Source organism: Symsagittifera roscoffensis, chromosome 6 (genome assembly GCF_963678635.1).
Source record: "Symsagittifera roscoffensis chromosome 6, txSymRosc1.1, whole genome shotgun sequence".
Classification (NCBI taxonomy): Eukaryota; Metazoa; Xenacoelomorpha; order Acoela; family Convolutidae; genus Symsagittifera; species Symsagittifera roscoffensis.
Genome location: NC_087067.1, coordinates 45913278 through 45938256, shown reverse-complemented (window position 1 = coordinate 45938256; position 24979 = coordinate 45913278). Strand labels below are relative to the sequence as shown.

Sequence of the window (24979 nt, the reverse complement as noted above, 5' to 3'; positions counted from 1 at the left end):
AAAAAGCAAGCCTAGATAATAGCTCTGCAAGTTTCCAGTAAACTAGTTCAAGTCATCTATCTTCGGTAATATTTTCTACAGTTCTACAAATCTCCTCAACGCTTTTGATGAATACTATACGCTTCCGGTCTATACGCAGGCAATTCGGTAGCGCAAGCACAGACACAATATCAGTGGACCTTCAACCTTCTACGAGTACTAGACAGCAGCTAGTCGACTGAAGTCGTCAATGAATCTCAAGTCCTGCTCGTTTTTCGAATAGTCAATAAATATCAGTGACGCGCTGTTGTCCCCCTGCCGGTGCTCTGCTTTCAGTCTTTTTTGGTTTTGCTGCTTCAGTTATCATGGAAGCTCTAACCCTTTCGCATAACTATCTCGTCCACATTAACTATTATTGAACTATTAATAACTATTATTATATTCACTGGTATCGCTGGTTGTCTCCGTCACTAGAGTCCTCAGGCTCCTCATGAAGTTTCTTTACAGAAAATTGCCATGTTGCTTCATAGGTAGCTATCCCCCAGTTGACATTTGTAGATGAGAAGCACCTGCAGCAAAAAAGAAGGTTGATCTTCTGGGCGTCGCTTAACTCTCACTCAGCAATCTCAGTTTGCAGCTCGGCAAAAACAGCACGTCGTTAAAAGGGCAACTCCCCGCAGCATCTTTGCAGCCCTTGATCGCTGTTTCGACTGGTCCCTTGGCAGCAATCCTTAACAGCGTGCCATTGGGGTCCTCCAAAGGTAGTAGGAGTCAAAGCTGGTACAAAAAATAGCCACGTTATGCACAAATTTGGTCTCTCCACAGTAAAAAAAATGTAGCCCAGCAATTGAAGAGCCCGCAAGTTGAAGACCCCAGCATTTGAAGAGCCCAAATATGGGATCAAAGGGAAAACTTTAGACTGGATCAAAGCATTCTTAGCGGATAGGAGGCAACGGGTAGTGGTAAACGAAAGCTTTTCGGAGTGGGCACCAGTTGTCAGCGGAGTCCCACAAGGATCTGTCCTGGGACCAATACTTTTTTTGCTTTACATCAACTCGATGACGGATGTCATTACATCCCCTATGCTTCTATACGCAGATGACGCCAAAATATTCAGATCAATTACAGAGAAACACAGCAGAAAAAATCTACTCGAAAAGAATTAAAACAGAGCAGAAAAAAACTACACAAAAAGAATTTTAAAAAATTTTGTTGAAAAAATTCCTCAAAAAATAAAACTAAAAAACTAAAAGCCTATAAAAAGATTATGCTAAACTGAAATTGTTACATATTGTTAGTTGTTTACTTTTGGTTTCTAATTTTTCTATATATTGCATTTTATTTATATTTGACTTAGGTGGTTCTCGATCATTGATATTTTTTTTATAAATTGTACTTTGAAATCTTGACAATGCGCAAATGTGCAAAAAAGTTTGATTTTACTAATTCAAATTTTCATTGACATTGTTTTAATTGAAAAAAATGTTTTAAAAAATAAGCTGAAAAATTTGAACAATTTTACCCTTAAAACCAACAATAAAACGTCGTTTTTTCAAAAACTAGAAACGAGTTTTACACAACGGTTTTTTTTATTTCCAATTTGTTGATGTAATCTCTGCAATTACTGTTTTCTTCAAATTGAATTTGTTTTGGTGGTATGTGTTTGTTTAATATTTGGGAATATAATGACCTTGGATACTGAAGAACGAAACAAAAAATTTTTTTAAAAAATTATTACGCTGTGAAAAGGCTGTTTATGAGTCGAAACACGACGATTTGAGCAAAAAAATCTGAGAACACTGTTTTAAGAACAACTACTGCCAGGGAGAGATGTCAACGTTTGGCACGATGTAGTATCAATAGTTTTCACAGACCATGTCCATCGGCCGAACTAACTGAATATCTGCAGTTGAAACGAGAAGAAATTAATGCCATCATTTTCTGCCAACACCGGACGTATGTGAAATTCTGAAAAGAGCAGATAAACGTGTTGTTGCTGCTAAAAAAAGTGATATTAAGGAGGATGAAACATAACCTTGATAAGGACAGCCATTTTCTCGAGCCTCGGCAACCCAATGAGCCTTAAAAAAGTCGCAGCGCATGATGGATCACTTGCCTGTTATGACCTGGAAAATGCGGTCGAGGTTAAAAACAGGCATTGCAGGGACGTCGCAGAGCAAAAGTCTGAAATGTTGAGAAATTGGAAAGAGAAGATCTGGATCCGAGCACATACCAAGCAAAGTCTTACACCTAAATTATGTTTCCAAAAAGACGCAAAAAACGTTTCCCAAAAAAGCAAGCCTAGATAATAGCTCTGCAAGTTTCCAGTAAACTAGTTCAAGTCATCTATCTTCGGTAATATTTTCTACAGTTTGTTTCTGTTTTCTTCAAATTATTGAAAATGAACGGAGTCCAAGAGCGTTTCTAAGTTGCTGCTTTAAAAACATTACGCTTAAATTTGTACACAACATGACTTTTAACCTTTACAATCTTAAAAAATCTGAAAACTTTGAAAATTTTTTGAATGCTATAGTTTCAAAACCAATTATTAAGTTGTTATTCTAAATACTCTCCGTACTTTTTTAAGATTTTCTCCTTAAGTTTTGTTATCTCGAACCAAGTTTTTAATGCATAAATTTCTGAGCCGCACTCATTCTCAGAGACAAAAAATAAGCTCAGGGTAACTTAAGTTTTTACCGCTGAGCCTAAAACTTCAAGTAAATAACATAGACAAGAGAAAAGTCAGCAGAAGCCATATTTTCATAGTTTAAAAGTGACTTACGCTTGTATCATACTGCGCAAACTTCTGATCGGCCAAGAAAAATTTTCCTCATTTCCCGAGGAACTGAAAAATTTTGCAATTGTCGATGCCTGCCTTTGTAAACAATGTGCTATTATAAAAACGTGTTTTAACATAACTTCCCATGTTAGGGAATTAAACGTTTTAGTAAATAGTAGTTGTGTTTTGACAATTTTTGATAACTATTGAGCACTTGGTAAAATTTTTGTTTCAATTGATGATGCACAAAACGTGTAACAACGTTTCAAATGACAAAAATACATTCTCATCATTATGATATCAGCTCAAAAGGCCAAAACAACTAACCCGATTTAAAGTCCTGTAGCTTTCAAACATATTCCGTTTGTTCAATCATTATTGTTTTTGCTCGCTATTAATGTGTGACAAAAAGTACGAAACTAAGTTTGACTGGGTCGAGGAGAATCTTTTTACACATGATAAAAGGATGTAGGCTTTTAAAAAATGAAAAAAAAACAAAAATAAAAAAATTTTCATGCCAGTAACAATCTCAGCCAAACTCAGCCAGTACAGCGACGTTTCACTTCATTCATCAGGCTAGGCGCCAATTTCCACAGAGAGCTACTTGACAAACTTGTCTCCTTGAATTTCATAGGGAGCTCGTCAAACATGCACAAAATCAAAGCCAGCAGTGATATTTGATTTGTTTCTTGTTTTTTCCTCTATTTTGATGGTTTTAAGACTTGGATTGAGTTTTATTAATCAAGAAGGTAGTTTAATTTCCAAGACTAAAGATTCAAAGTCTTAAGTCTTAACAATAAATCAGTTCAAAATGTCCAACTGCAACGTTCAATAACGTTCTTCATTGAAAGTGTTAAAAATTTTGTTCTGAAAAGTTGAAAAACGAAAACCGAAAACCAGCTGGCTACTACGCGGGCTTCAAACAGAAAAAAAATGAGCCAAATTTTGTCTTGAAGACTCTGACTGACATAGAAATTGTAGCAAAGCCAGTCGAATTGGGAAAACCACAATGAATATTTACAAAAATCTCTCTACACTCTGAGAGAGTGAAAATAATTTTGATGATTGAAATGAGTATGAGGAAAAAGTAATCATTGCTGACAAAAATTTAAAAAATCATAAAACTGACATGACAAGAAGCATCAGTTATAAAATATAATTGATTTGTTGTGATAAGTTGACCTAGACTGAGTTAAGTCATATTTGACCAATTGACCTCCGCCAATTTAATCTTTTTATTTGGTGTTTTTAACCTTAAATTTTCGGACCTCAACGCCCCCACTCAGTTTAAATCTGATTTTTCTAATATCAGGCTATGACCCGCTAAGGGTGGCGACGTCGATTCAACTTACACTTGCTTAGATATTTTGTCAACAAGTCTGCTTCCATGGTTTTCATAGGGCAAATCAGGAGTTCGAGTGTCTCATATTTCGTAGGTTCTCCAAAAAAATGCGTTGCGTCATTGTGCTTCGTCAGCTTTTGCATAATAGAAAAATTGCAAATCTTGATACAGCCCTGGTTGTCCTTCTTAAAGATTGTTGGTCTGGCTTTTGCCATGTCAATATCATCGAGAAGTGATTGTAAATATAGAATTTTTGAGTCGCTGGTGCCATTGCTTGGTACTCATCCTTACTGGTAGGTATACCAGAAGTTGTTTACTTATTGATGACTCAACTGATTGCTTCCCCTGCCTTCTGCAATTGGAAACTGTAGCTAGTATTTGACCTACTATCCTCTAATCCTGCCCAATCAATGTCTGTTGATTCACCCAGTTTTACTTCATCAGCCTCATTATTGTAGCACAGCTCCAGATCTTTTCTACTCTTCAGATAACGAAGAACCTTCTTTGAAGCCATCCAGTGTAATCTTCATAAATTCTTCAGGAAAGTTTAGAGTTGCGACAGAGTAGCTAGTATATTCGATCTTGTTTGCTTCACCATATACAAAAATGAGCCAACAAGATCTCTCTAGTTCTCAGCCTTTGTCGACACTGCCTCTGCTGACCCAATGCAGCCCTTTTTTGATATTTGTGTCCTAACAACCGTGCTGTGCCCACTTTTGGGCCATCAGCTAGTCTTACGTTTCTAGCACTCATCGATTTAATTAGTTTCATTCTCTGTTACCGATCCACGTGGCTGCTTGACCTGCATTCCCAGAAACCATGAAAAGGAGCATTTTTCATCAATCTTGAATCGTTCGGACGAAGGCCCCCTCATCTTTTCAACTTCGCCATGACGTCTGCACCCAATGATGATGTTATCGCTCAAACCCAAACGACACCAGCACATAGAAAAATTGAAACCAAACCCAATATCAACACTTAAACCAGCACATCGATCGTTGCATTGTCTGTTCCCGTCATAATGAATAAACGGAAGCCATTTTGATTCTTTGGAAACCTTACTCAAATAGGAAAGGGCTCATCGTCTGGTAGCTGTCTCTTCCTATCTGCCGAAATTTTGTAGTAGCAAGCACACTTGGTTGCCATTGCTACTGAACCCTTTTGACTGCTGCATAAACACATTCTTTATTAAGAGATTGCCAAGGAAGGATGACTGCACATCAAATTGTCGAAGTAAAAAATCAATTGTGCAAAAAAGCCAGATTCTTCATTTTCAGTTGCCAGGTCGTTGCAAAAGTCCGTTGAAATCGAATGACTCCACCTGTATGAAGCTATACTCTACATATCAGACTTTGAAACAGTCCAATTAAACCACCGTATCTCACTCCGAAGCAGGAACATAGCTTCCAGGAAAAACCTTACGAGATTGTGCTCTATCAAAAAATTCCATGTTCTCCTGGCTTCCCGAAACTGTACTTCCAAAGCGATCGCTGCGAGCCACTGCACTTAGTCGGAGCCAGACACCGTCTCTGAATAGCTTTTTTAAACTTCAGTTCAATCTGCTGAAACATGGATGTAGTCCAGTCCATATCGGGTAGGTGGGTTCCGCGTCAGTTAAATGATGATATAATTTTTGTTCCGCGACCAAGACCTACTCAGCAGTCCCCTTGAAGCTGTAGTATAACCATCAGTTGATGCGTTTTCCGTCATCGTGCTTGGCTTCTCAATATCAATGCACTCCCTCTATCGATAACTTAGGGTTATGCGATGACTCACTGTCAACCTTGCTATAGTCGGGACTATACTTTCAGGGAGAGTCACTCTTCTTGCACGCAACACTTAAATTTTTCTTGGATCCACCTGCAAATAAACTTTGCTCTCTTCATCTCAACCGACGACTTTTGTTCTATTGCCCTTTGGATTCAGTTTTTACCCGCTGTCTCGAACCCGATTGTAAAACAGGCAACTGCTGAATTTTGATCGTTTCCCCTAGGTAATCTGCGTCATTGAAATGTCGCGTTTCTTTAAATGATATGGGACCTAAATGCGACCCCACACAGCTGTCGACTTTGCTCACATCAGATATTCTTCAGTAGCTAAAAAAAACATCGAATGATCTTGTTCATAATTCTGTTGAAACTTCCTGCTAAGCAATTCTATTGAGGAGTAATGAGAACTATGAGTTCTGGTTTCACCATGGACTCTGTGCAAAATCACCTCAACGCTTTTGATGAATACTCATCCGGTCTATTCGCAGGCATTTCGTTAGCGCAAGCACAGACCCAATATCAGTGGAGCTTCATCCTTCTACGAGTACTAGACAGCAGCTAGTCGACTGAAGTCGTCAATGAATCTCAAGTCCTGCTCGTTTTTCGAATAGTCAATAAATATCAGTGACGCGCTGTTGTCCCCCTGTCGGTGCTCTGCTTTCAGTCTTTTTTGGTTTTGCTGCTTCAGTTATCATGGAAGCTCTAACCCTTTCACATAACTATCTGGTCCACATTAACCTATTAATGAATGATCACGCTCGTCGGTACCACTGCGTTGCCTCGCTGATATCCCTGGTTGTCTCCGTCACTAGAGTCCTCAGGCTCCTCATGAAGTTTTTTTACAGAAAATTGTCATGTTGCTTCATAGGTAGCTATCCCCAGTGGACATTTGTAGATGAGAAGCACCTGCAGCAAAAAAGAAGGTTGATCTTCTGGGCGTCGCTTAACTCTCACTCAGCAATCTCAGTTTGCAGCTCGGCAAAAACAGCACGTCGTTAAAAGGGCAACTCCCCGCAGCATCTTTGCAGCCCTTGATCGCTGTTTCGACTGATCCCTTGCCACCAATCCTTAACAGCGTGCCATTGGGGTCCTCCAAATGTAGTAGGATTCAAAGCTGGTACAAAAAATAGCCACGTCGTGCACAAATTTGGTCTCTCCACAGTAAAATTGTAGCCCAGTAATTGAAGAGCCCGCAAGTTGAAGACCCCAGCAATTGAAGAGCTCAAATATGGGATCAAAGAGAAAACTCTAGACTGGATCACAGCATTCTTAACGGATAGGAGGCAACGGGTAGTGGTAATCGAAAACTTTTCAGAGTCGGCACCAGTTGTCAACGGAGTCCCACAAGAATCCGTCCTGGGACCAATACTTTTTTTGCTGAACACCAACTCGATGACGAATGGCATTACATTCCCTATGCTTCTATACGCAGATGACGCCAAAATATTCAGATCAATTACTGTTGAAACTCAAGAGGAAAAACTAGATTTTGACCTGAATGAAATTTTCAAATGGGCTAAAAGCAGTTTAATGAAGTTCAATCTGACAAAATGTCATACACGCACGCTAACGGGAAGAACGAAACAATCTGAACGGAACTATACCTTATATGGCGGAAAACAACTAAGTAAAGTTGAATCAGAGAAAGATCTGGGAGTTATCGTTGATTCAAGATTACAATACCGTGAGCATATCGCCAAGAAGACGAAAGTGGCAAACAGTATAGTCGCGATAATCAGGAAAAGTTTCGTGAACCTGACCTCTGAAATTCTAACGACCCTGTACAAAGCCTTAGTAAGAGCACATCTGGAGTATGCAAATCAGGCATGGAATCCATACCTTAAAAAAGAAAAAATTAGTATTGAAAATGTTCAGCGACGCGCAACGAAACTTATTTGAGGTATACGTAAAATACAGCTACTCGAAACGACTTCTGATTTTGAAACTACCAACACTCGAGTATTGACGCAAACGCGGTAGAATGATTGAAGTCTTCAAAATTCTGAACGGTCTATACGATACAGCAGCGACTGAACGATTTTTTACAACCAACGAAAGAGAGAAAAGAAAAAACCCTTTCAAGATTGTGACCAAGAAGACCAGAACTACTGCTAGACAAAAATTTTTTACAGTTGCAGCCATCAACGACTGGAACTCGTTACCCGAAGCAGTAATATCAAGCGAGAGTGTACACGTTTCAAAATCAAGACTAGACAAACTATGGGCGTCTGAAATATATGACGCATCGTTTATGGAATGACGAAATGGACGTACAAGAAAAAGCTGGTCGACAGAGGCCTGGGAGGCCTACAGATCAGAAGTTAACCTGTGAACCTTTGCTCCTGGCCGACTTGCTTCGTTCGACCCATTGCCTCGCCCACTAGTTTTTCGACTGTCATTTTTGCTGAGATAGCAAGGGAGGCCTAACTATAACTGCCAATTCAACACCGATACTTCAATTCCTGGCAGTATGATCTCTAGCCATTTTTAAAATGAATTTACAAAGCGTTGGTATTGTAAATATCCAATCGGTCAATGAATCTGAACGAAATTGGTCAATCTAAAACGGCTCAGTTTGACGTCAGATTTCTTTTTTTTGTTCACTGATTTCCCCACGTAAAAACTGTGTTCACAAAACTTATTTCTATCACAACCAATTTAAATTTCTAGCGATCAGTCGGTTCATTTTAATGTCTTATTTTTAATTTCGCTTTTAATCGCCAACATGTTTGACCTCGAAACTTTCCGAAATTTGAACGACTAATTGAAATACGAGCTGTATAAAGACTTGATCGAAAATGTTACTTATTTTAAACGAATTATCGAAAACTTAACTGTATCAACGAAAGATGAAGAAAAAAGAAACAAATTTATTGATCTAGAAAATTTTAAAAACACGGGCAATTCGAAAATTGCAGAAAACAATTTTGAAAATGAATGGAGCAAGATTGAAACTCGGAGCAGAAATCAGAACAAACGAAGCGAAAATAACCAAGAAAGCAAGAATAACCAAGAAATCAAAATACAAGCAACCAATATTCAAGAAGAAAAATTCGACCAACAACGAAACCATTTATTTTTACCACGAGAAGGAGAATATTCTGGCCTATTACTGGGAGACTCAATGGTTAACAGAATCAATGGGGAACAAATATCGGAAAATGTGTTGGCGAGAGGATTTGGTGGGCACAAAATTTCTGCATTGCTGGAACGCGTGAGAAACAGTAAATCGCGACATTTTAAACATGTAATTACGCTATTTGGAATAAATGACTGCCTCTCAAATGATTTCGACGCAAAGGAAGCCGTGAGTAGCTTAGAAAAACTAATTTATCTCGTAAATCATAAATTCTCCCCAGAAACAATTTCACTATGTACTGTAACTCCCTTAGGCGCTTTTAGAAAAGATTTTAATCCAAATGTACAGAAGCTAAACAAGCAAATTCTTAATTTAGTACGGAATGTAAAGGATTTGGGCGAAGTAAAATTGGATATTTTAGACATAAACACAAATTTTAGTCAAAATACCGATGCGCTTAGCTCGGATGGTTTGCATCCTTCTGATGGGGGTGTTGAAATTTTGGTGCAAAGTTTTAGAGATTCTTTTAGAGGTTCTGATATTAATGCAAACACATGTGAGATTACAACCCGCCCCAGAATGAAGCAAACCCAACAATCATCAAATTTAGATCCAAAAACGGCAGAAATGATACAATTTTTCAAAAAAAAAACGGTGCAAAATTCTTTAGGAAATACTAGTTTCGCATTTTTTCTTGGTGCAAACTTTGGCGATTATTTAATTTATTTAATTTATTATGCTGAATATTAAATTCTGGTTGTTTTGTGCAATTTTTCTAATTTCCAAGGCTCAGATGGAAAATATAGAAAAAACCATTGTTTACTGGGGCTATCTAAGCTGCCATCAAAAGATATTATCATCGAAATGTGGGATAAATGAGCGGAGAGCTACCACACTGACTCATCTTTTCCTTTTTGCGTTGTTACTGAACCAAAGTGGGGATGTTGAAAAAAACCCTGGTCTTATTGAAACCATTGAAACAGTCTACGGTATCTGCTCAAAAAATTGTGCAAATTTTAAATTTGTTCATTTGAATTTTCAAAGTATTATTAGAAAACGGATGCAATTGAAATTTGTTTTTGATGATATGGGCAAAATTACGATTATAGGAATTTCCGAAACGTGGCTTAAAAAAGAAGATAGTGACAATTTATGGAATCTCCACCCTAGAACGCATGCGATGTTCAGATATGATAGGCAATCAGCGGTAAAAAAGAAAGGCGATGGCTTTTTGTTATATATACCAGTCAAATTGGCTCCGAAATTGAGGCCTGATTTAATTTAATTTGATAAAGAAAAATATGAGTCAGTGTGGGTTGAGTGCAAATCTACATTTAACATTTCCAGTAAAGAAAAAATGTTAGTTAATTTGTGTTATAATCCAAGCAGATCAAACTTTATTGATTTTTTGGAACAATTAATGCTTAACGTAGATAATGCATTTTCAGTTTCTAATAAAATTACGCTTCTGGGTGATTATAACATAAATTATCTGGATAGCAAAGAAAAAGAAAATTTAGATTTTATAATTATTCCATATGGATTGAAGGTTTTTTGTCCAAACGATGAGACCAGAATTAGTTCCTCAAATAAAACTCATATCGACTACATTATCAGTGACTATGAAACAAACGGCTTTGAATTTTGTTTTGATACACCTTATAAAACCGACCATTTTGCTTCATTTATTTTGACGGATATAAAATGCAGCAAAAGTTTACCGAGGATAATTTCGACTTTCAATAAGAAAAATTCTCAGAAAAATGAATTTTGCAATACACTCTCCGCTCTTCCTTGGTATCTCTTATATCAATGTACAGACGCACAAAACATGTTCTCGACGATGATTTATTTAATTTCTAGTGCTCTTCAGCAACATGCTCCAAAAAAAATTTGTTCGTAATTTTAAATCAAAAATTGTGTTGAAAACGGAATGGTTCGATTCAGAATGTCAGCAATTGTTGATTAAGAAAGAGAATTCACTCAGATCATATCGCAGTCAACGCAAAAGCGATAACTGGTCAAAGTACCAGTTTTTACGTAATCAAATGAGCCAATTGATTGGAAATAAACAACTCGATCATTCAAAAAACTGTTTTTCACTTCTCAGCACTATCCAACAAAAATGGAAATATATTAACCAAATAAGAGGTACATGTTCTGGCAACAATCGAATTACAGTTCTACGAAATTCCTTCAGTGAAATGATAACCCAAGACAAAAAAAATTGCCAAATAATTAAATTATTTTTTTTCAAACATAGGCGAATTTTTCGGCGCTAAAAAGCCTCCGAACTACAACAAATCTGCCTCTGAATCTGCACCTTTCCATTTTCAACACATTACAGTGAAGCAATGCTGTGATATAGTTCGAAAAATCAATGTTAGAAAACCTCTCGGACCTTGTACCGTACCTGCTTGGGCAATCATTGACGGTCAATCAGTTATAGTTCCACATTGAACTTTTGTCATAAATACTTGCTTAGATGAGAACATTTTCCCGATCGAACTGAAAAAAGCACACGTAACCCCTTTGTTTAAAAAAGATGACCCAATGGATGCAAAAAATTATCGGCCAATATCAATAACTTGTGCTTTTTCTAAAATTTTTGATAAAAAATTTTAAATGCCCAAATAACAGAAAATCTTGACAAATTTCAAATAATGACACCATTTCAATTCGGATTTCGCAAAAACATTTCAACACAAGATGGTCTTGTTTATGTGACAAAAAGTATTCGAAATCAAATAGATTCAAAAAAAATCGTACATGCAGCTTTATTAGATCTGTTCAAAGCTTTTGATTCTATTTCGCATGAAGTTTTAATTAAAAAATGATTTCTCTCGGTTTTTCAAACGGAGCAAATGCTTTAATTGATAGCTTCCTAAACAAACGTATTCAAAGAGTAAACGTCAATGAAATCTTTTCAGACTGGATTGAAATCAAACGAGGTGTCACACAAGGAACGGTACTTGGTCCGTTGTTGTTCAATTTATATGTTAATGACATACAAGAGCGATTATCTGAAGGTTGTACTTTAGTTCAATATGCCGACGACTGTATGGTTTTTTCCTCTTCTATAATTTCTGAGGATGCTTTGAATCGATTGCAAAAATTACTCAATAATCTAACGGAATTTTTTGCAGAGAACCAATTGAATCTGAATGCATCTAAATCGGAATTTATAACATTTTGTCAAAAAAATGATAGCAAAAATGTAGATACTGATACAATAGTAATTAATGGGCATTATGTAGCCAAAAAATCAGAATGCAAATATTTAGGCCTTATTCTTGATTCAAGTTTATCTTTTCATGCTCAAATCAAAACAATTCTCCAAAAAATGGCACAAGGAATTAAAACTATAGATACAATTGGACAACAACTGACGACATTATCATTAGTTGCCTTGCTTCATTGTCTTGTTTTATCTCATTTAGATTATTCAGCAATATTTTCACAACAAATTAATGCTATTTTGATGCTATCTCTAGAGAAACAGTTGAACTGGGCGTTTAAAAGAACATATGTCAGATCGAAATTTAAATCTTCTTCCCTTCTTCGCATTAGCAAATCGTTCATTGGAATCGAGAAAAGAATTGAGTTAAAGTGTATAACATACTTATACCAATATCTTACAAACAAAAAGAAGGCTTTTCAAAATACATTGAGACTACCGACTGCCAATTATAGGCTCAACAAAAGAACGAAACAAATTATTTTTGACAAACATTGTTCAACCGCTTCTCTACAAAAATCATTTTTTCATTTGACTTCTAAAAAATGGAATTCACTGCCCATAATTTTGCGCTATTTAGAAAAATCGAGAACAGGATTCAAGAAAAAATTGAAAGAATTTTACGTGAGTGCATTGAGAAACAATCCAATATGTACAAATACAAATACGTGGCGTGATATCCATTTTTGCTATTTCTATATGTTTTAATTTAGTTTAATTTTCCAGACATCGTTTGAAAGAGAATCTGTATATACTCTGTATATACGCTGTATGTTTGGACTATCTATAAAGTTGTTTGTAAAGTTAAAATACCAGCTCGTTCTTAATTCTTAAAAGTGATGTTTTTTTAGTATATCGTAACTTCATATATTTTAATCAACCAATTTCTGAACTGTAACCGAACTTGTTTTGTTTTGTTTTGTTTATTGCTTGTTTTCTGATGTTGTGTTTTTGTTTGATGTAACCAATGAATTTTAACCAACTTTATTATTTACACTTTGCTATACTGATGCCTCGGCTTTTTACTGTATAGTAATTCAGGTGTTCTTTCTTCTTATTATTATCCTAAAATGTTGGTTTTTACCGATTAAACTGCTCCGGTGACCAGCAATTTAGTCGGTATAAAACTAACATTTTAGGATAATAATTTTTGTGGAAACAGTTTTCACGTGTGGAAATCAGTAAAAAAAAGAAATCCGACGTCAAAATGAGCCGTTTTAGGTTGACCAATTTGCTTTAACTGTAAATTCGTAATTGAATGTTTTCAGAATGGTGATGTGGACTAGCTGCAGGATTGAACTTTCAAGCAGGTTATGATATTTCTGGTTGCTTGTTTAACCAGAAACTGCTGGAAGGCTATGGGAAACTGTTTTGGGAAGTCAGAGAAAGAAGAAACTCTAGAGGAAAAGGTAAAAAAACGGTGGTTTTTTTCAGAATTATTTTTTGAGTGCTTATTCAGTTAATGATAATAAAATAATAATAATAACACAATTGCCCATACATATTAATGTAATTATGAATCACTTTGAAATATGTTATGTGTGGACTTTTTGTTCAATTCAAATTCTTTTTCGAAAAGGTAGGCAACTTGGGTTCTCCAATTACGAAAGCTTAATGAGCGCGAAAAAAGGTTATAGATTTCTAGTTTCGAAACCGAAACTGAATTTTATGTTTACTAGAAGAAAAATAATTACTCATTGATCCAGTTTTCTTAAATTGGGTGATTTTTATGGAAAAAGTGCCACTCATAATAATTCTTGATATTTGAAGAGCCTTAACCTAATATAGTTGGAAAATATTAAAAATTTTCGATCAATTTTTTTTTCGGTTTCCTCTGTTGGCTGTTTAATCGTAATATATTCTTCCAAATATGACAAAAATATATTCATTAAAAATCTCATGATTTTCAGTTTTATATTATTAATTTTTTATTATGTGTACGTCAATTACCGCTAGGTGTAACGTTGAGAATTTTGTCCTGTATTTCGAATTGCTTGGTTTTTAGAAGCCCATTAGCGAGGCTAGGCTAATTGCACCACAAGTTTCTTCAATGCCACAATCAAGACACAGTGAAGGTATAGTTGTTATGGCGCGGTTTCCAATTTTCATTTGAAAAAGTTGCTGTTAGTATCGTTTTTTTTTTTTAGTGAAAGATTCAAAACGAGATTCTATTGCGCTATTTCTGGAAGCTACGAAACAAGATGATGAGAATAAGTCTAGCATTCTTTCCTTTTCTCTTTTTCCAGATTGTATATTTCAAAATTTGTATATGTTCACCGCGGATGATAAAACTGCCCAACTAAAGCAATATAAGTTATATTTGAATCTGTTTGTTGGCTTTTTGGTACTCACGCTTGTTTTGGTACTCACGCTTTGGTACTCACGCTTGGCCAAATTTTTTCGAATCATTGATTTAGTTCCATAAAGATATCGAAATAGACTAGTTTAACTTTCTGCTAATGACAGTGACACATTTTTGCGTTGAAGGTTTTTTGACTTAAAAGATTTCGGTATACGTCGGTATAAGTGAGTGTAGTGTAATAGTGCGACTATTTTATTTTTGTTGCCTCTTTTTGGTGGCCTTTTTCGGCTTTTCGATAGAATGTGCTTTTACATTCAATTAGTAATAAGTTAACACAGTTGATGCATTTTTAACTCATCAAATGAACCGAAAGAAGTTACTTGTTTCAGACTACATACACTAATACAAACCCGATTTCAGAAATGTTCTAAATCATAATGTCTCGCAATTTTTTGAGATACATTATTTATACATAAAGTGGCTTTATGCTTTCCAATTACATTCAATTTAGTGTGGATGCGTTCAATTTGTCATCTTCTAAATTATTACATGCAAATTGTCTATTTTTATTTGCTGCATCGCATTGGCAATTTATTCGCATATGTAGCTACTTTATTTGTGAATCGTGTTCGCCGATTGTTAAGCATTTGTGGCCGAGGGCAGGACGTGAGACTCTAAATCTCGAGGTTGCATGTTCGAAACCGATACGTACCAAAGTTCAAAAGCGATAACTTTTCTTAACCATAAGTGTGATTCGAGGGGAGAGAGCGGGTGCTTTAAAACTTCAAAATATTTTATAGCTGAAGTATTCAGTATTGCCGACTTGATCACAACTTTTTATTTTCTTTTTGTTTGGCTAGATATTTATTACTTGACGTTTTATTCTTTAATTGAACTACATTCGAAACAAATATATGAGATTTTTGGTGGATCTATTTCTCAATATTTGTCATAAATAATTTTTTTGATTGATTCGTTTTCGTCTCATACTCTGTCTGCGTTTTTTGTTTGTGGCAATAAGAGGATCTGAACCAAAGTCTAGAACTTTGATAGTAAAAGTAACGTTGGTACATTGAAAAAAAATTTTCTTTGTAAATATTAAAAAAAAAATTTAAAGAAAACGCTGATAAAGTTTTTGAAATCTTTTTTTTTTACTGGAGTAAAATCGAATTTTCTACGGTTTTCTTGATTTAGCAGCTTGCCATAAGATGTCTATTTTAGCCTAATAAAGCCTGCTAGCTCTCTTTTGTCGCTTGAAACCAGATTAAAAAATGAAAAATTTAGAGCGGTTTTTCTTGACGCTGTAAGAAGATTCTGGAATTTTTTATATCGTTCGAATCATGACTGCATGGGCTTTAATATGATACTTTACTTGATCCAATTTGATTATTATTTGTACCTAATTTTGCGTGGAAAATAAACAGGAAATAAGAAAAATAGTACACACCCGAAGGCAAAGTTCATCCGGGTCTTTTTTACAGTGATCTGGGAGCGCTCGGAAAATCAATTTGGTCGACTTTAAAAAGCCCCCACCCTCGAGAAAATCCTAGATCCACCCTGTTTCTCCCCACCTTCAGTGATCGGAGCAAAAGTAAATTTTGACACCAGTGTATTTGTTGTTTAAAGAAAAAGGTGTTCAGTTTGTAATTGTATAATATGATTATAGCAGAACGTAAATAGTTTTTTTTCGGTCTATGAAAATGAGTCAAAATTTGTCGTTTCATCTGTAAAATGATTGAATTATGATACCATTTTTGATCGTTCTGGATATCTTGTCGAAAAGACATCAATTTGAAAATTCTTAACGTACATAGTGAAATCGTAGAATCAAGAGTTCGTTTTAGGAAGAGCGTCGAAGGCGTACAGCAGAGGCGGCCTCAAAAAGACTGAAAGCAGAGGAGGGAAGGGGACTGGCTGACCCGGAAAAAGTGAAGAGAGATAGGGAGAGAAGAGAGGAGATTGAGAGAGCAGCCGAGGCCAGACAAAGACAGAATGAGAGAGATGAAAAGATCGTACAGCAGGTGGGCTGGAGTTTTATCTTTCATCATTGTGATCATTTGAGTCAGCTTCCGAACAGAAAACTTTTTGTGTTTCAGTGGCAATCATGACATCCAAATGGAATTCACAATGCAGAGAAAATTCAAGGCGTTCTCCAAACATTTAAAATGCGAATTTATTTTGAGCAATACAACATGAGTGGCCTCCTCGACCCTTAAGTGCTTTTGCATCAATCCTCATTTTGTATATTTCGAATCATAGAAAAGTTTTTAATTCAATTAAATTGCCTAAATAATGCTTGCTCAGTAATTTAGATTTCGTATTTCGATTTTTTAAGTCAACTTTGATTGACAGAGCCACGTAAAATGACGAAACGTTTCGAAAATAAGTTGTAGTAATAATCATCTGATAGAACGGTAATTTATCCACATTCTTTGGGTGATCGGATCCTTAGGGGAACAGTTACATGTTTCAGGACTATTATAATGGTTTCGGCTGATTGCAAGGAAATAACTTTCAACTATTTGATGATCCGCGATAAACTTATATCAAACACGAACATAGACCATATTCCTTTCTTGATTGTTGTTCGAAAACATTTGGCAGTTGTCGGGGAAGGTTGTCTGAACGTCAAAACCCAAAAACAAAATTCCAAAAGCTCAAGTTGTAACTTTAATTCTTGTAGAAAAAGCAATTGTGACGATCAGAAGATTTCCAAAAACAATGAGAAAGCGAAATGTTTTGGAGCTTTTAAAGTGCAAACAAAATGTTTTTCATCGTCGGCGGAGTTGATATCGGAAAATTTGAAAGCTGATTCTCAAAAGCGAAAGATATGCTCTATTCCTTTTTTAGAAAAGTCTAGATTGTCTCGAGCACCGTCTGTTTCTAAAAGCGAAGATGCGTTTACAGTCGAGCCGCCGAAATCGAAATTTTTCAAGCAAGGGCGTTGCCGAGTTGCCAATAATTCAGTTGCTGAAAACGAGGATTCCAACAGCGAAATTGATTCGCAAGTTTCAAATTGGAGTGGGTTTAGAGAGTCTATGATTGAAACGACTAGTTTGGAGTCTTTTAGCACCCTGGAAAAAGGACTGTCGTTAGATTTAGACTCAGCTACTGAAGTAACACCAGGGTGTGAAACTAAATTAGCAGGAAAAGGTAAATCGGAAAGTGAACAACAACAACAACAGAAGCATTTCATTTTCTTAAGAAAGTCTGAATCCCGTAGGGAATTTAGAAAAATACGCAAACTTAGCGTTTCACCGGCTAGCAGAGCTCAGAAGTCAGTGTCAAAGGTAGCAAGTGAAAAAGAAGAAATAGAGTGTTTGAAGGAAAGTTTGATGAGGCAAAGTCAAGATCAAGAACTGTTGAAAAATTTCGAAGGCGCTTCGGTAAATCTTAAGCAAAATTCAGAGGTAATACAAGAACAAAATGAGGACACTTTAAAAATAACTGAAAGTGTAATGAGCAATTTAAAACAGGTTTCATTTAAAGGTGAAAAGTTAGAAGAGGAATTGGAACAATGGGAACAGACAATGTTGACACTCTTTAGTGATACGAAAGATTTAGAACTTGAACTCTTTTTGAACGACTTGTATGGCTAAGGATGATGTGATGTTCGACATTTCGAATTCAGGCTAGAAATTCAACGGTAGAGTTACAGGATTTTAATTAGAATGTTTATTTTTTACTCATGTTCGTATAATTGATTGTATAGATAGTTCATTTCGTTGAATAGTTTTTGTAACCGTTACCCTCGCGATAAGCAAGGATATTGCAATTGGACTTACGCTTTTTTCCCCGTAAATAACTTCACGTATAAGATATCCAATTTTAAGATCTCTATTGCTAGCCAGTTTGAGTGCTTTACAGCTGTACTTAAACAGTTGGTCTAGAGCTGTTGAAATTATTCTGGGTCTATATCAGCTTATAAAATTTTCAGATATAATTAATTTTTTTGTTTGTCGGCTTTATTGGTTTCGTCCCTATTGTTGTCGGCTTACTTGCCGGGTGTAATTTTTTGTGGACTTTTGACGTAATTATTTTTTTCATAATTTCATTTCTGCTTGTTCAAGAGGGGAATATAGTACTTTTGTTAGAAAAGTATTTTTTGCACTATAGTTTTTTTCGGATGCATGGTTTCTGTTTTTTTTCCGGTTCTTAAAGTGTGTGGAGTAAGTTTTAGTTTAAATTAATGTGTGTTTTCGGTTTGATCAATTTTATTTTTGAAATTGATTAAACTTGATGTATAGCGTATTATTTTAACATAACAAAAAAATTTCGAAACAAAATCATTATTTTCCAGAAAGTTTGATTTTTCAATTTCGTCTGGGCTGTTTATTGTCTGCGAAGGATTGTTGCGAGTGTCGCTCGCAATTCAAGAGTTTGATTTTTCCGGCTAATTTTTTTAAATTAAGGAATGGTCTTGTTTTCAAGTTCTTTCACGGGCTTCTTTTTGTAAAAGAACTTTAACTTCAGATTTGATAATTTTGATTTATTTGGGTTAACTCTATAGGCGGTTAGAGTATTTTCAGTTTTTCCGCAAATTTTTTTTTTGTGGTAGTTGTTTGAAACTATTGCATTCATTTTTTGTTTTGAAAATATTTTTGTTCATTTTCAATTTTTCTATTTCATTTTGATCTCACTTTATAGCAAGCAACGGATAGGGCCTTTTCTTGTCCCCAATCGTTCCTGTAAGATTAATTGATTTGGTAACTATTGCAATGAGATTTTTTGTGTTTTGTAGCCTAAGGATTTCCCTAAAATATATAATATTCTGCCACCTTATTGAGACCAACGGTTGGATCGCAGAATTCTTTGATGTTTTCAAATTTTCTGGTATCCATTGCCGATGCGCAGTAAAATTGAAGACCATAATTTCTGGACTGAGATTGAGACTTTTTATCAAAAAGAAGCTTATTTTGCTTAATGATGTTTCTCGAACTACTGTTTTTTGATGCCTTACTATTTAGTGTGGCGGTGTTCTATACTAACTCAGCTATCTAAAGGCACTCTCGTTTTTGCTTAGAGTTTCTTAGTTGCAAGGGCCAAGACGATCTTGTCTTCGGCGCGTGACACTCTCGTTTTTGCTTAGAAGTTTTTTTTAGTTGCAGGGGCTAAGACGATCTTGTCTTCGGAGCTTGGTGGACTATTTTTCTCAAAAGGAGTATCCACTGAATTTCAATTTTTTTAAAATTCTCTCTGAGTTGTATAGAAGGCTCTCTCAGAATTATCTATTGAGACAAAGTTTGACATCCGGTGTTTGTACAATCATTAAATTATAAAAGGAGTAAGCCACCGAAAAAGTATGTAAACATATATAGGAAAATATTGACAACATATTGGCACAAATATAGATAAAATGAAAGCTATAGATATTGCAATGATGAATGATGGCTCTAGGCTGTCACACTTTCCTCATGATAATTTAACTAATGATGCTACCGGATTATCGCAATAAATCATTAACATTAAGACGAAAATAATGACCTAAGTGAGGAACAATTGTTCATCCACGACAGTAAGGATCGACATTGGAGCTGTTCAGCCCTTAACGAAGAACCGCTGTTCCTTTTGCTTTCGCTTTTTTGGTTATTTTTATAGTTTTAAAAATATGTTTTTAGTTACAGCTCTGTTGACAAATGAGTTTTACAGAAGAAAATGGATTGCCGAAGCGTTATTGTTCTTAGAGAGAGGATGCTGTGTTGCTCTGACAGAGCTTGTGTTCTTAGTAGTAGGACTTGTTTGTTAGCATGTACAGAAGGGTGGCTTGGCCTATGTAGCGTAGATAGCAGTGCCATAGAAGATGAGAGAAGTGCAGGAGTAGTTATAGCAGGAGTGCATGGATAGGTTACTTAGTACGAAAATGTAGAAGAAGATTTAGAAGTAAGATTTAGAAGTAGCTACAGTAGCAATGCAGAAACTAGTGTTTAGAAAGAAGAGGATGAATAGAAAATTAGAAAAAAAAATTAAGAAAATTTTTTGAATTAGAAACATTAGATTTGTTTTGTATAGTTAATTTGCGATTCTATGTCCTCTCTGTAGTTGTCATTTTTATTTTTCGCATGGTGTGTTGGCATGTGCATGTCTTCTAACAATGTTCTCTAATTCTGATAGGATGACCTCTAGCTGATCTGTAACATTAAGACGAAAATAATAACCTAAGTGAGGAACAATTGTTTATCCACGACAGCAAGGATCGACACCCTTAACGGAGAACCGCTGTTTCATTTGCGTTCGCTTTTTTGATTATTTTTAAAGTTAAATGAACGTAGCGAAGACTGAAATGGATCTTGATGTTTTTTTTTCAGGAAAAAGAAAGGTACTAAATATGTTCATACTCCAATTTTATTTTTCGCTGTTTGATTTTGATTTCTTTTTAAGTTCAATTCATTTTCTGTGTTATGATGGCAAGTTTCACTATCTAACAGCACTAGTGTAAAGGTCACGAGAAAATGTGAGCGACTTCAAGTTTCGAAAAGGGTTTTAGTTATCAGATTTCCCAGCGGATTAAAAAGTTAAGGTCAAATAGCTTGAAGAGTAGATATGTTTTTCTATGAAGTTCGAAAGTTGAAGTTTATAAAAAACAAGTTAGTATTTTTTCTGCTTCTTTGTTTTCATTGGCTCTTTTCAAACTGTCTGCTGGCTATCTTTCTGTAATGGGTAATGTTGCAGCACACATCCGCGTGCAATGAGTGCGGATCGTGGTCGTCCTCGCACTGTCGACTTAGCGTCGAACACTAATTATAAGTTATTGGGCGCAGAGTTTAGAAATGGTTTTATGCGTGTGTTTGATAACTTTCAGAGTCAAACATGGGAAGCGTGAAGAACCTCTACAAGAAGGTTCGTCTGGCCAAGAAGATGAAACAGAACAGACCTCTGCCGCAGTGGGTGAGAATGAAGACAAACAACACCATTCGCTACAATGCCAAGAGGCGACATTGGCGACGAACCAAGATAAAGATCTAAACTCGCAACTCTTCTCGAAGGATTTGGGACTGCATTCACGACTTCTAACAATACATTCAGACAATTGACCCATCAAGCTTAAACTGAATTGAAACTGTTTCAATACAAGTTTGTTTGCGAGTTTGTCTGAAACTCTGTTATTTGAAGCATGCGCCCAATTCAAAAATTGTGTAATTTTGAAAGTTGAAAATTCAATTTTGTCACACTTGTTTTAAAGCTGACAGAAATGTTGCTATTTCAATTAATTGCAGCAGTTAATTGCAGCTGACACCTTTTACATAAAACTCCGTTATTCGGTAAATATTTTGGTAGTCGTTAATTAGACCAGCCCAGCTAGTGGAATAAAACCAGTCCACTTGTTTCCGCCCTAAGTCGAAGTTTTCTGGGCTCAAGTTGATTATCTGTGTACAGCTATAAACCAATTAGATGACGTAGGAGCATATGTTTTAAACTCACTTGAAAGTGATGAGCTTACGGTTTAGTTATTACCATTTCGTTATTACCATTTTTTACTGTTTGCTTTAGATTTATCAAAAAATATCAATTATAAAAGAATCTTGAAACTTGAAGGGTTTTTTGAGTGATATAAATTTTTCACGGTTCTGGTTCAAGCTTCAATTGGCATTTCGGAACTTCTTTTCAACATTGCGATAGCAAGTGTATTGTAATTTGGAAGTAGACTTTTTCTCGTGAACAACTTTTACAAAGATGTAAGAAGTTGTGGAGTTGCTTCATTAGTGAACCGTAGTTTCTTCGAGATCCCTTCGCACTTGGCCCAAAGGAAACGCAATAGCTTTTTTACTCTAAGGTTGGGTGTTCGAATCCGGCATGACCTTGTTTTTTCAGAATGTATCAAACTGAATTTTTTTTCAGGAAAAATTTACCTGCCGGACTTTCGTTTGTCTGCTTATATTTGTAAGGCTTAGATTGAATTTTCTTTAAAAAATTTAGGTACTTTGTGTTGCAATAATTGAAAGTTTTCAACTGAATTGCTCATTTTTTATGACAACATTTTCTTATGACCTGTTCTGATTTCGGATCAAACCCGTCTATCCATTTAATGTCAGCTTAGTGGCAGCTTGGTAGTTTATAAAGCTTATTTAATACTGGTGATTTTGTTATAGCTGTTTTTCTGAAGTCATTCTCATTTTTCTCCCAAAATTTTTCTGGTGGTACCAAGGTTCAAAATGACTTCAAATTTTCTTAGAGTCTCTTCCTATTTTGTGCATTTACCTAATATTCTGTTTCCTACAAAATTACAAGTTTCCTGCAAAATTTCTTAATGAGAATGATAGACATTGGCCTAAAAATTACAAATGCTCAAATTTAACCATACTCAGAACTTTTGTAAAAAAAAATGGAATAAATTGAAACAATCCAGTGTTTTTGGTTTTTGAATTGTTTTTCTAATTCCTTTTTCATCAGAAACAACGCTAAAAGTCCTCATTAATAGCTCTTGAGCGTTCTGTTGTTTTATCTTAAACCTGTATTGCAAGTTACGCAAAACTCAGCTTGCCCTCTGTGTCTTAACCTGATTTTGTGACATCTAAAACAAAAAGTGTGTATCTAAGTGAGTTTTTTCTGTTATGGTCTGTTAGCTTGAATAATCATATCTCTTGCATGGCAATGCAAATATACTTTCAAGCAATTGCAACTCTAATCAAAGGCATCAAAATCGTAACAGCGAAGTCTGAGCTACAGTGACGGGACATAGAAATTGCAACGTTTTGATTTAAACAAGCAAATACACGAATTTTTTTGACGTTTTTGTCATTTTCTCTGCAATTATTTAAGATAAAGGGTTAAATTTTGACAAATGCTAGAGTTATTTGAACAGTGTGAGTCGATCAAAAATTTGGGAAATCTTATTTCGAAGAGGTAAATTAGCCAGTATATTTCTTTGCGAAGCTGAATTGGGAAGGCTCAAAATGGTTCTTTGGGAAGCTGAAGAGCTTGGCTTGCTAATCATACCGCCGTAAAATGACCTACATTAAAATTGAAACCGAGTTGTTATTTCCACTAAGCTCTTTCCAAATATTTTCTATCTAGCATGTGTCAAGTCCAATCCTATTTCTTTAATAGTTGCAGCGCAAAAGTCAAAAACGCACAAAAAGATTCGTTCATTGGCTTGTTGAAATCAGAAAACTACAAATTCTATGTCCATGACTGTAGAAAGTATACTTTTTTTGCAAAACAACACATGATTGTTTTTTGAATCTGCAAAAGGACCATCAGCTGCAGCCAAACTCACCAAATTGAGCTGAAGTTTCATAAAGGGAAATAATCAACACTTACCACCAGTAACAAAGAGAAGGAATATAACAGTATTTCGAATTTTTTTTCCTGTTCAAGAAAACTTCTTCACCTCAATTGCGTTTGCTCAAGTTTAATTAGATTAATGACCTGATTGTGCGTCGTTTGGAGAAAAACAGGTTTTTTTGTAATCTTTTTTAATGGAAGAGGCGTAAACATTTTGATTTGCAAATGTTCTAAAATTTTTGATAACGAAAGATTTTTGTTTCGCCTCATTGGTAGTTCACCCAATTTTTGTCGGCTTAGTTGCCACTCGGTAAATTGTGCAAAGCTGGTAATAGTGGTTCCCAACATATTCCCCTCAAATTGAACAACATTCGAAACACAAACGTATGAACTTTTTGTGAGTGCTGTTTTCAAAATTTTAAAATTTTCAATGGGTAACTTTTCGCTTCGTCGCTGAGTTTGAAAATGCGGTGAGCTCAACTTTTAAAAACATTGCTAATTTCTTACACAGCATAGTCTTTTATAATTCTATCACTATTCTGCTCGCCTGCCTTATGTTTTTGCAGTACAATCGCGCGGATCTAGATTTTCTTGGGAGTAATTTTTGGTCGGCAATTGAACTCTTTCAAAGCTCATAGAAAACAACTAAAATCTACCGAAATTTTTGCGCTGCAAGCAAAATTTTGAAAAACTGGTAAAAAATATATATATATAGGCACCAAAGACCCCTTTTATTAGGTTTTGTGATCGGTCGGCCGAAACCTGATGTCGTAAACTTATTGTAAAAGGGTAAAGCTTTGGATAGTGAGAGGGTTCAATTTTTGAAGAAAAGCTTCCAGAAAAATCGTTTGTTTTAAAATTTCCAAATTTTGGTTGCTGCCTTAATATTACTCTCAGTAACTAAAATTAATAAAACTCGTTTAAAATGAACTTACGGCTAAATTATCAGTTTATTTTTGTCTTTCATTCCCCCCAACGCCGTGCGGTCTTTCGCATAAGTGTGAAAATTCTTCGGAATCAGAGATTAAAAAAATCGCGAGTTCGCGGAAGAAGTTAATTAAGTTTTTTGAATTGAGCTGAAATGAATCATTGTAATATTTTAGCTCACTTGTCAAAACAAATTAACCATGGATCATGAAGAGTTTCTGAATCTGCTTCTAAGATGGGATACTTAAATGTATTTTTTTTGCATTCATATATCAATTAGTTAGTTTTTTTAATCAGTATTGCTTTGCTTGAAGCAGCCGTATACATTATGTTAAAATTTTG

At 35.5% G+C, this 24979-nt stretch overlaps 2 protein-coding genes across 2 annotated transcripts in view; both read left to right on the top strand.

Moving 5' to 3' along the window:
- LOC134847660 (small VCP/p97-interacting protein-like) overlaps window positions 1-16814 on the top strand; it is a 158821-nt gene extending 142007 nt beyond the window's left edge. The window contains exons 2-4 of the mRNA XM_063864822.1: window positions 13453-13595; window positions 16333-16509; window positions 16585-16814. Coding sequence (XP_063720892.1) covers window positions 13500-13595; window positions 16333-16509; window positions 16585-16596 — 285 coding nt within the window. The 5' untranslated portion in view covers window positions 13453-13499 and the 3' untranslated portion in view covers window positions 16597-16814. The remainder of the gene's footprint in view (window positions 1-13452; window positions 13596-16332; window positions 16510-16584) is intronic.
- A 712-nt stretch (window positions 16815-17526) lies between these two features.
- Window positions 17527-21451, top strand: LOC134848773 (large ribosomal subunit protein eL39-like). The gene is made up of 2 exons (XM_063866283.1): window positions 17527-17641; window positions 21288-21451. The coding sequence occupies exons 1-2, from the start codon at window positions 17527-17529 to the stop codon at window positions 21449-21451; spliced, it is 279 nt and encodes a 92-aa protein (XP_063722353.1).
- Window positions 21452-24979: the final 3528 nt, after the last annotated feature.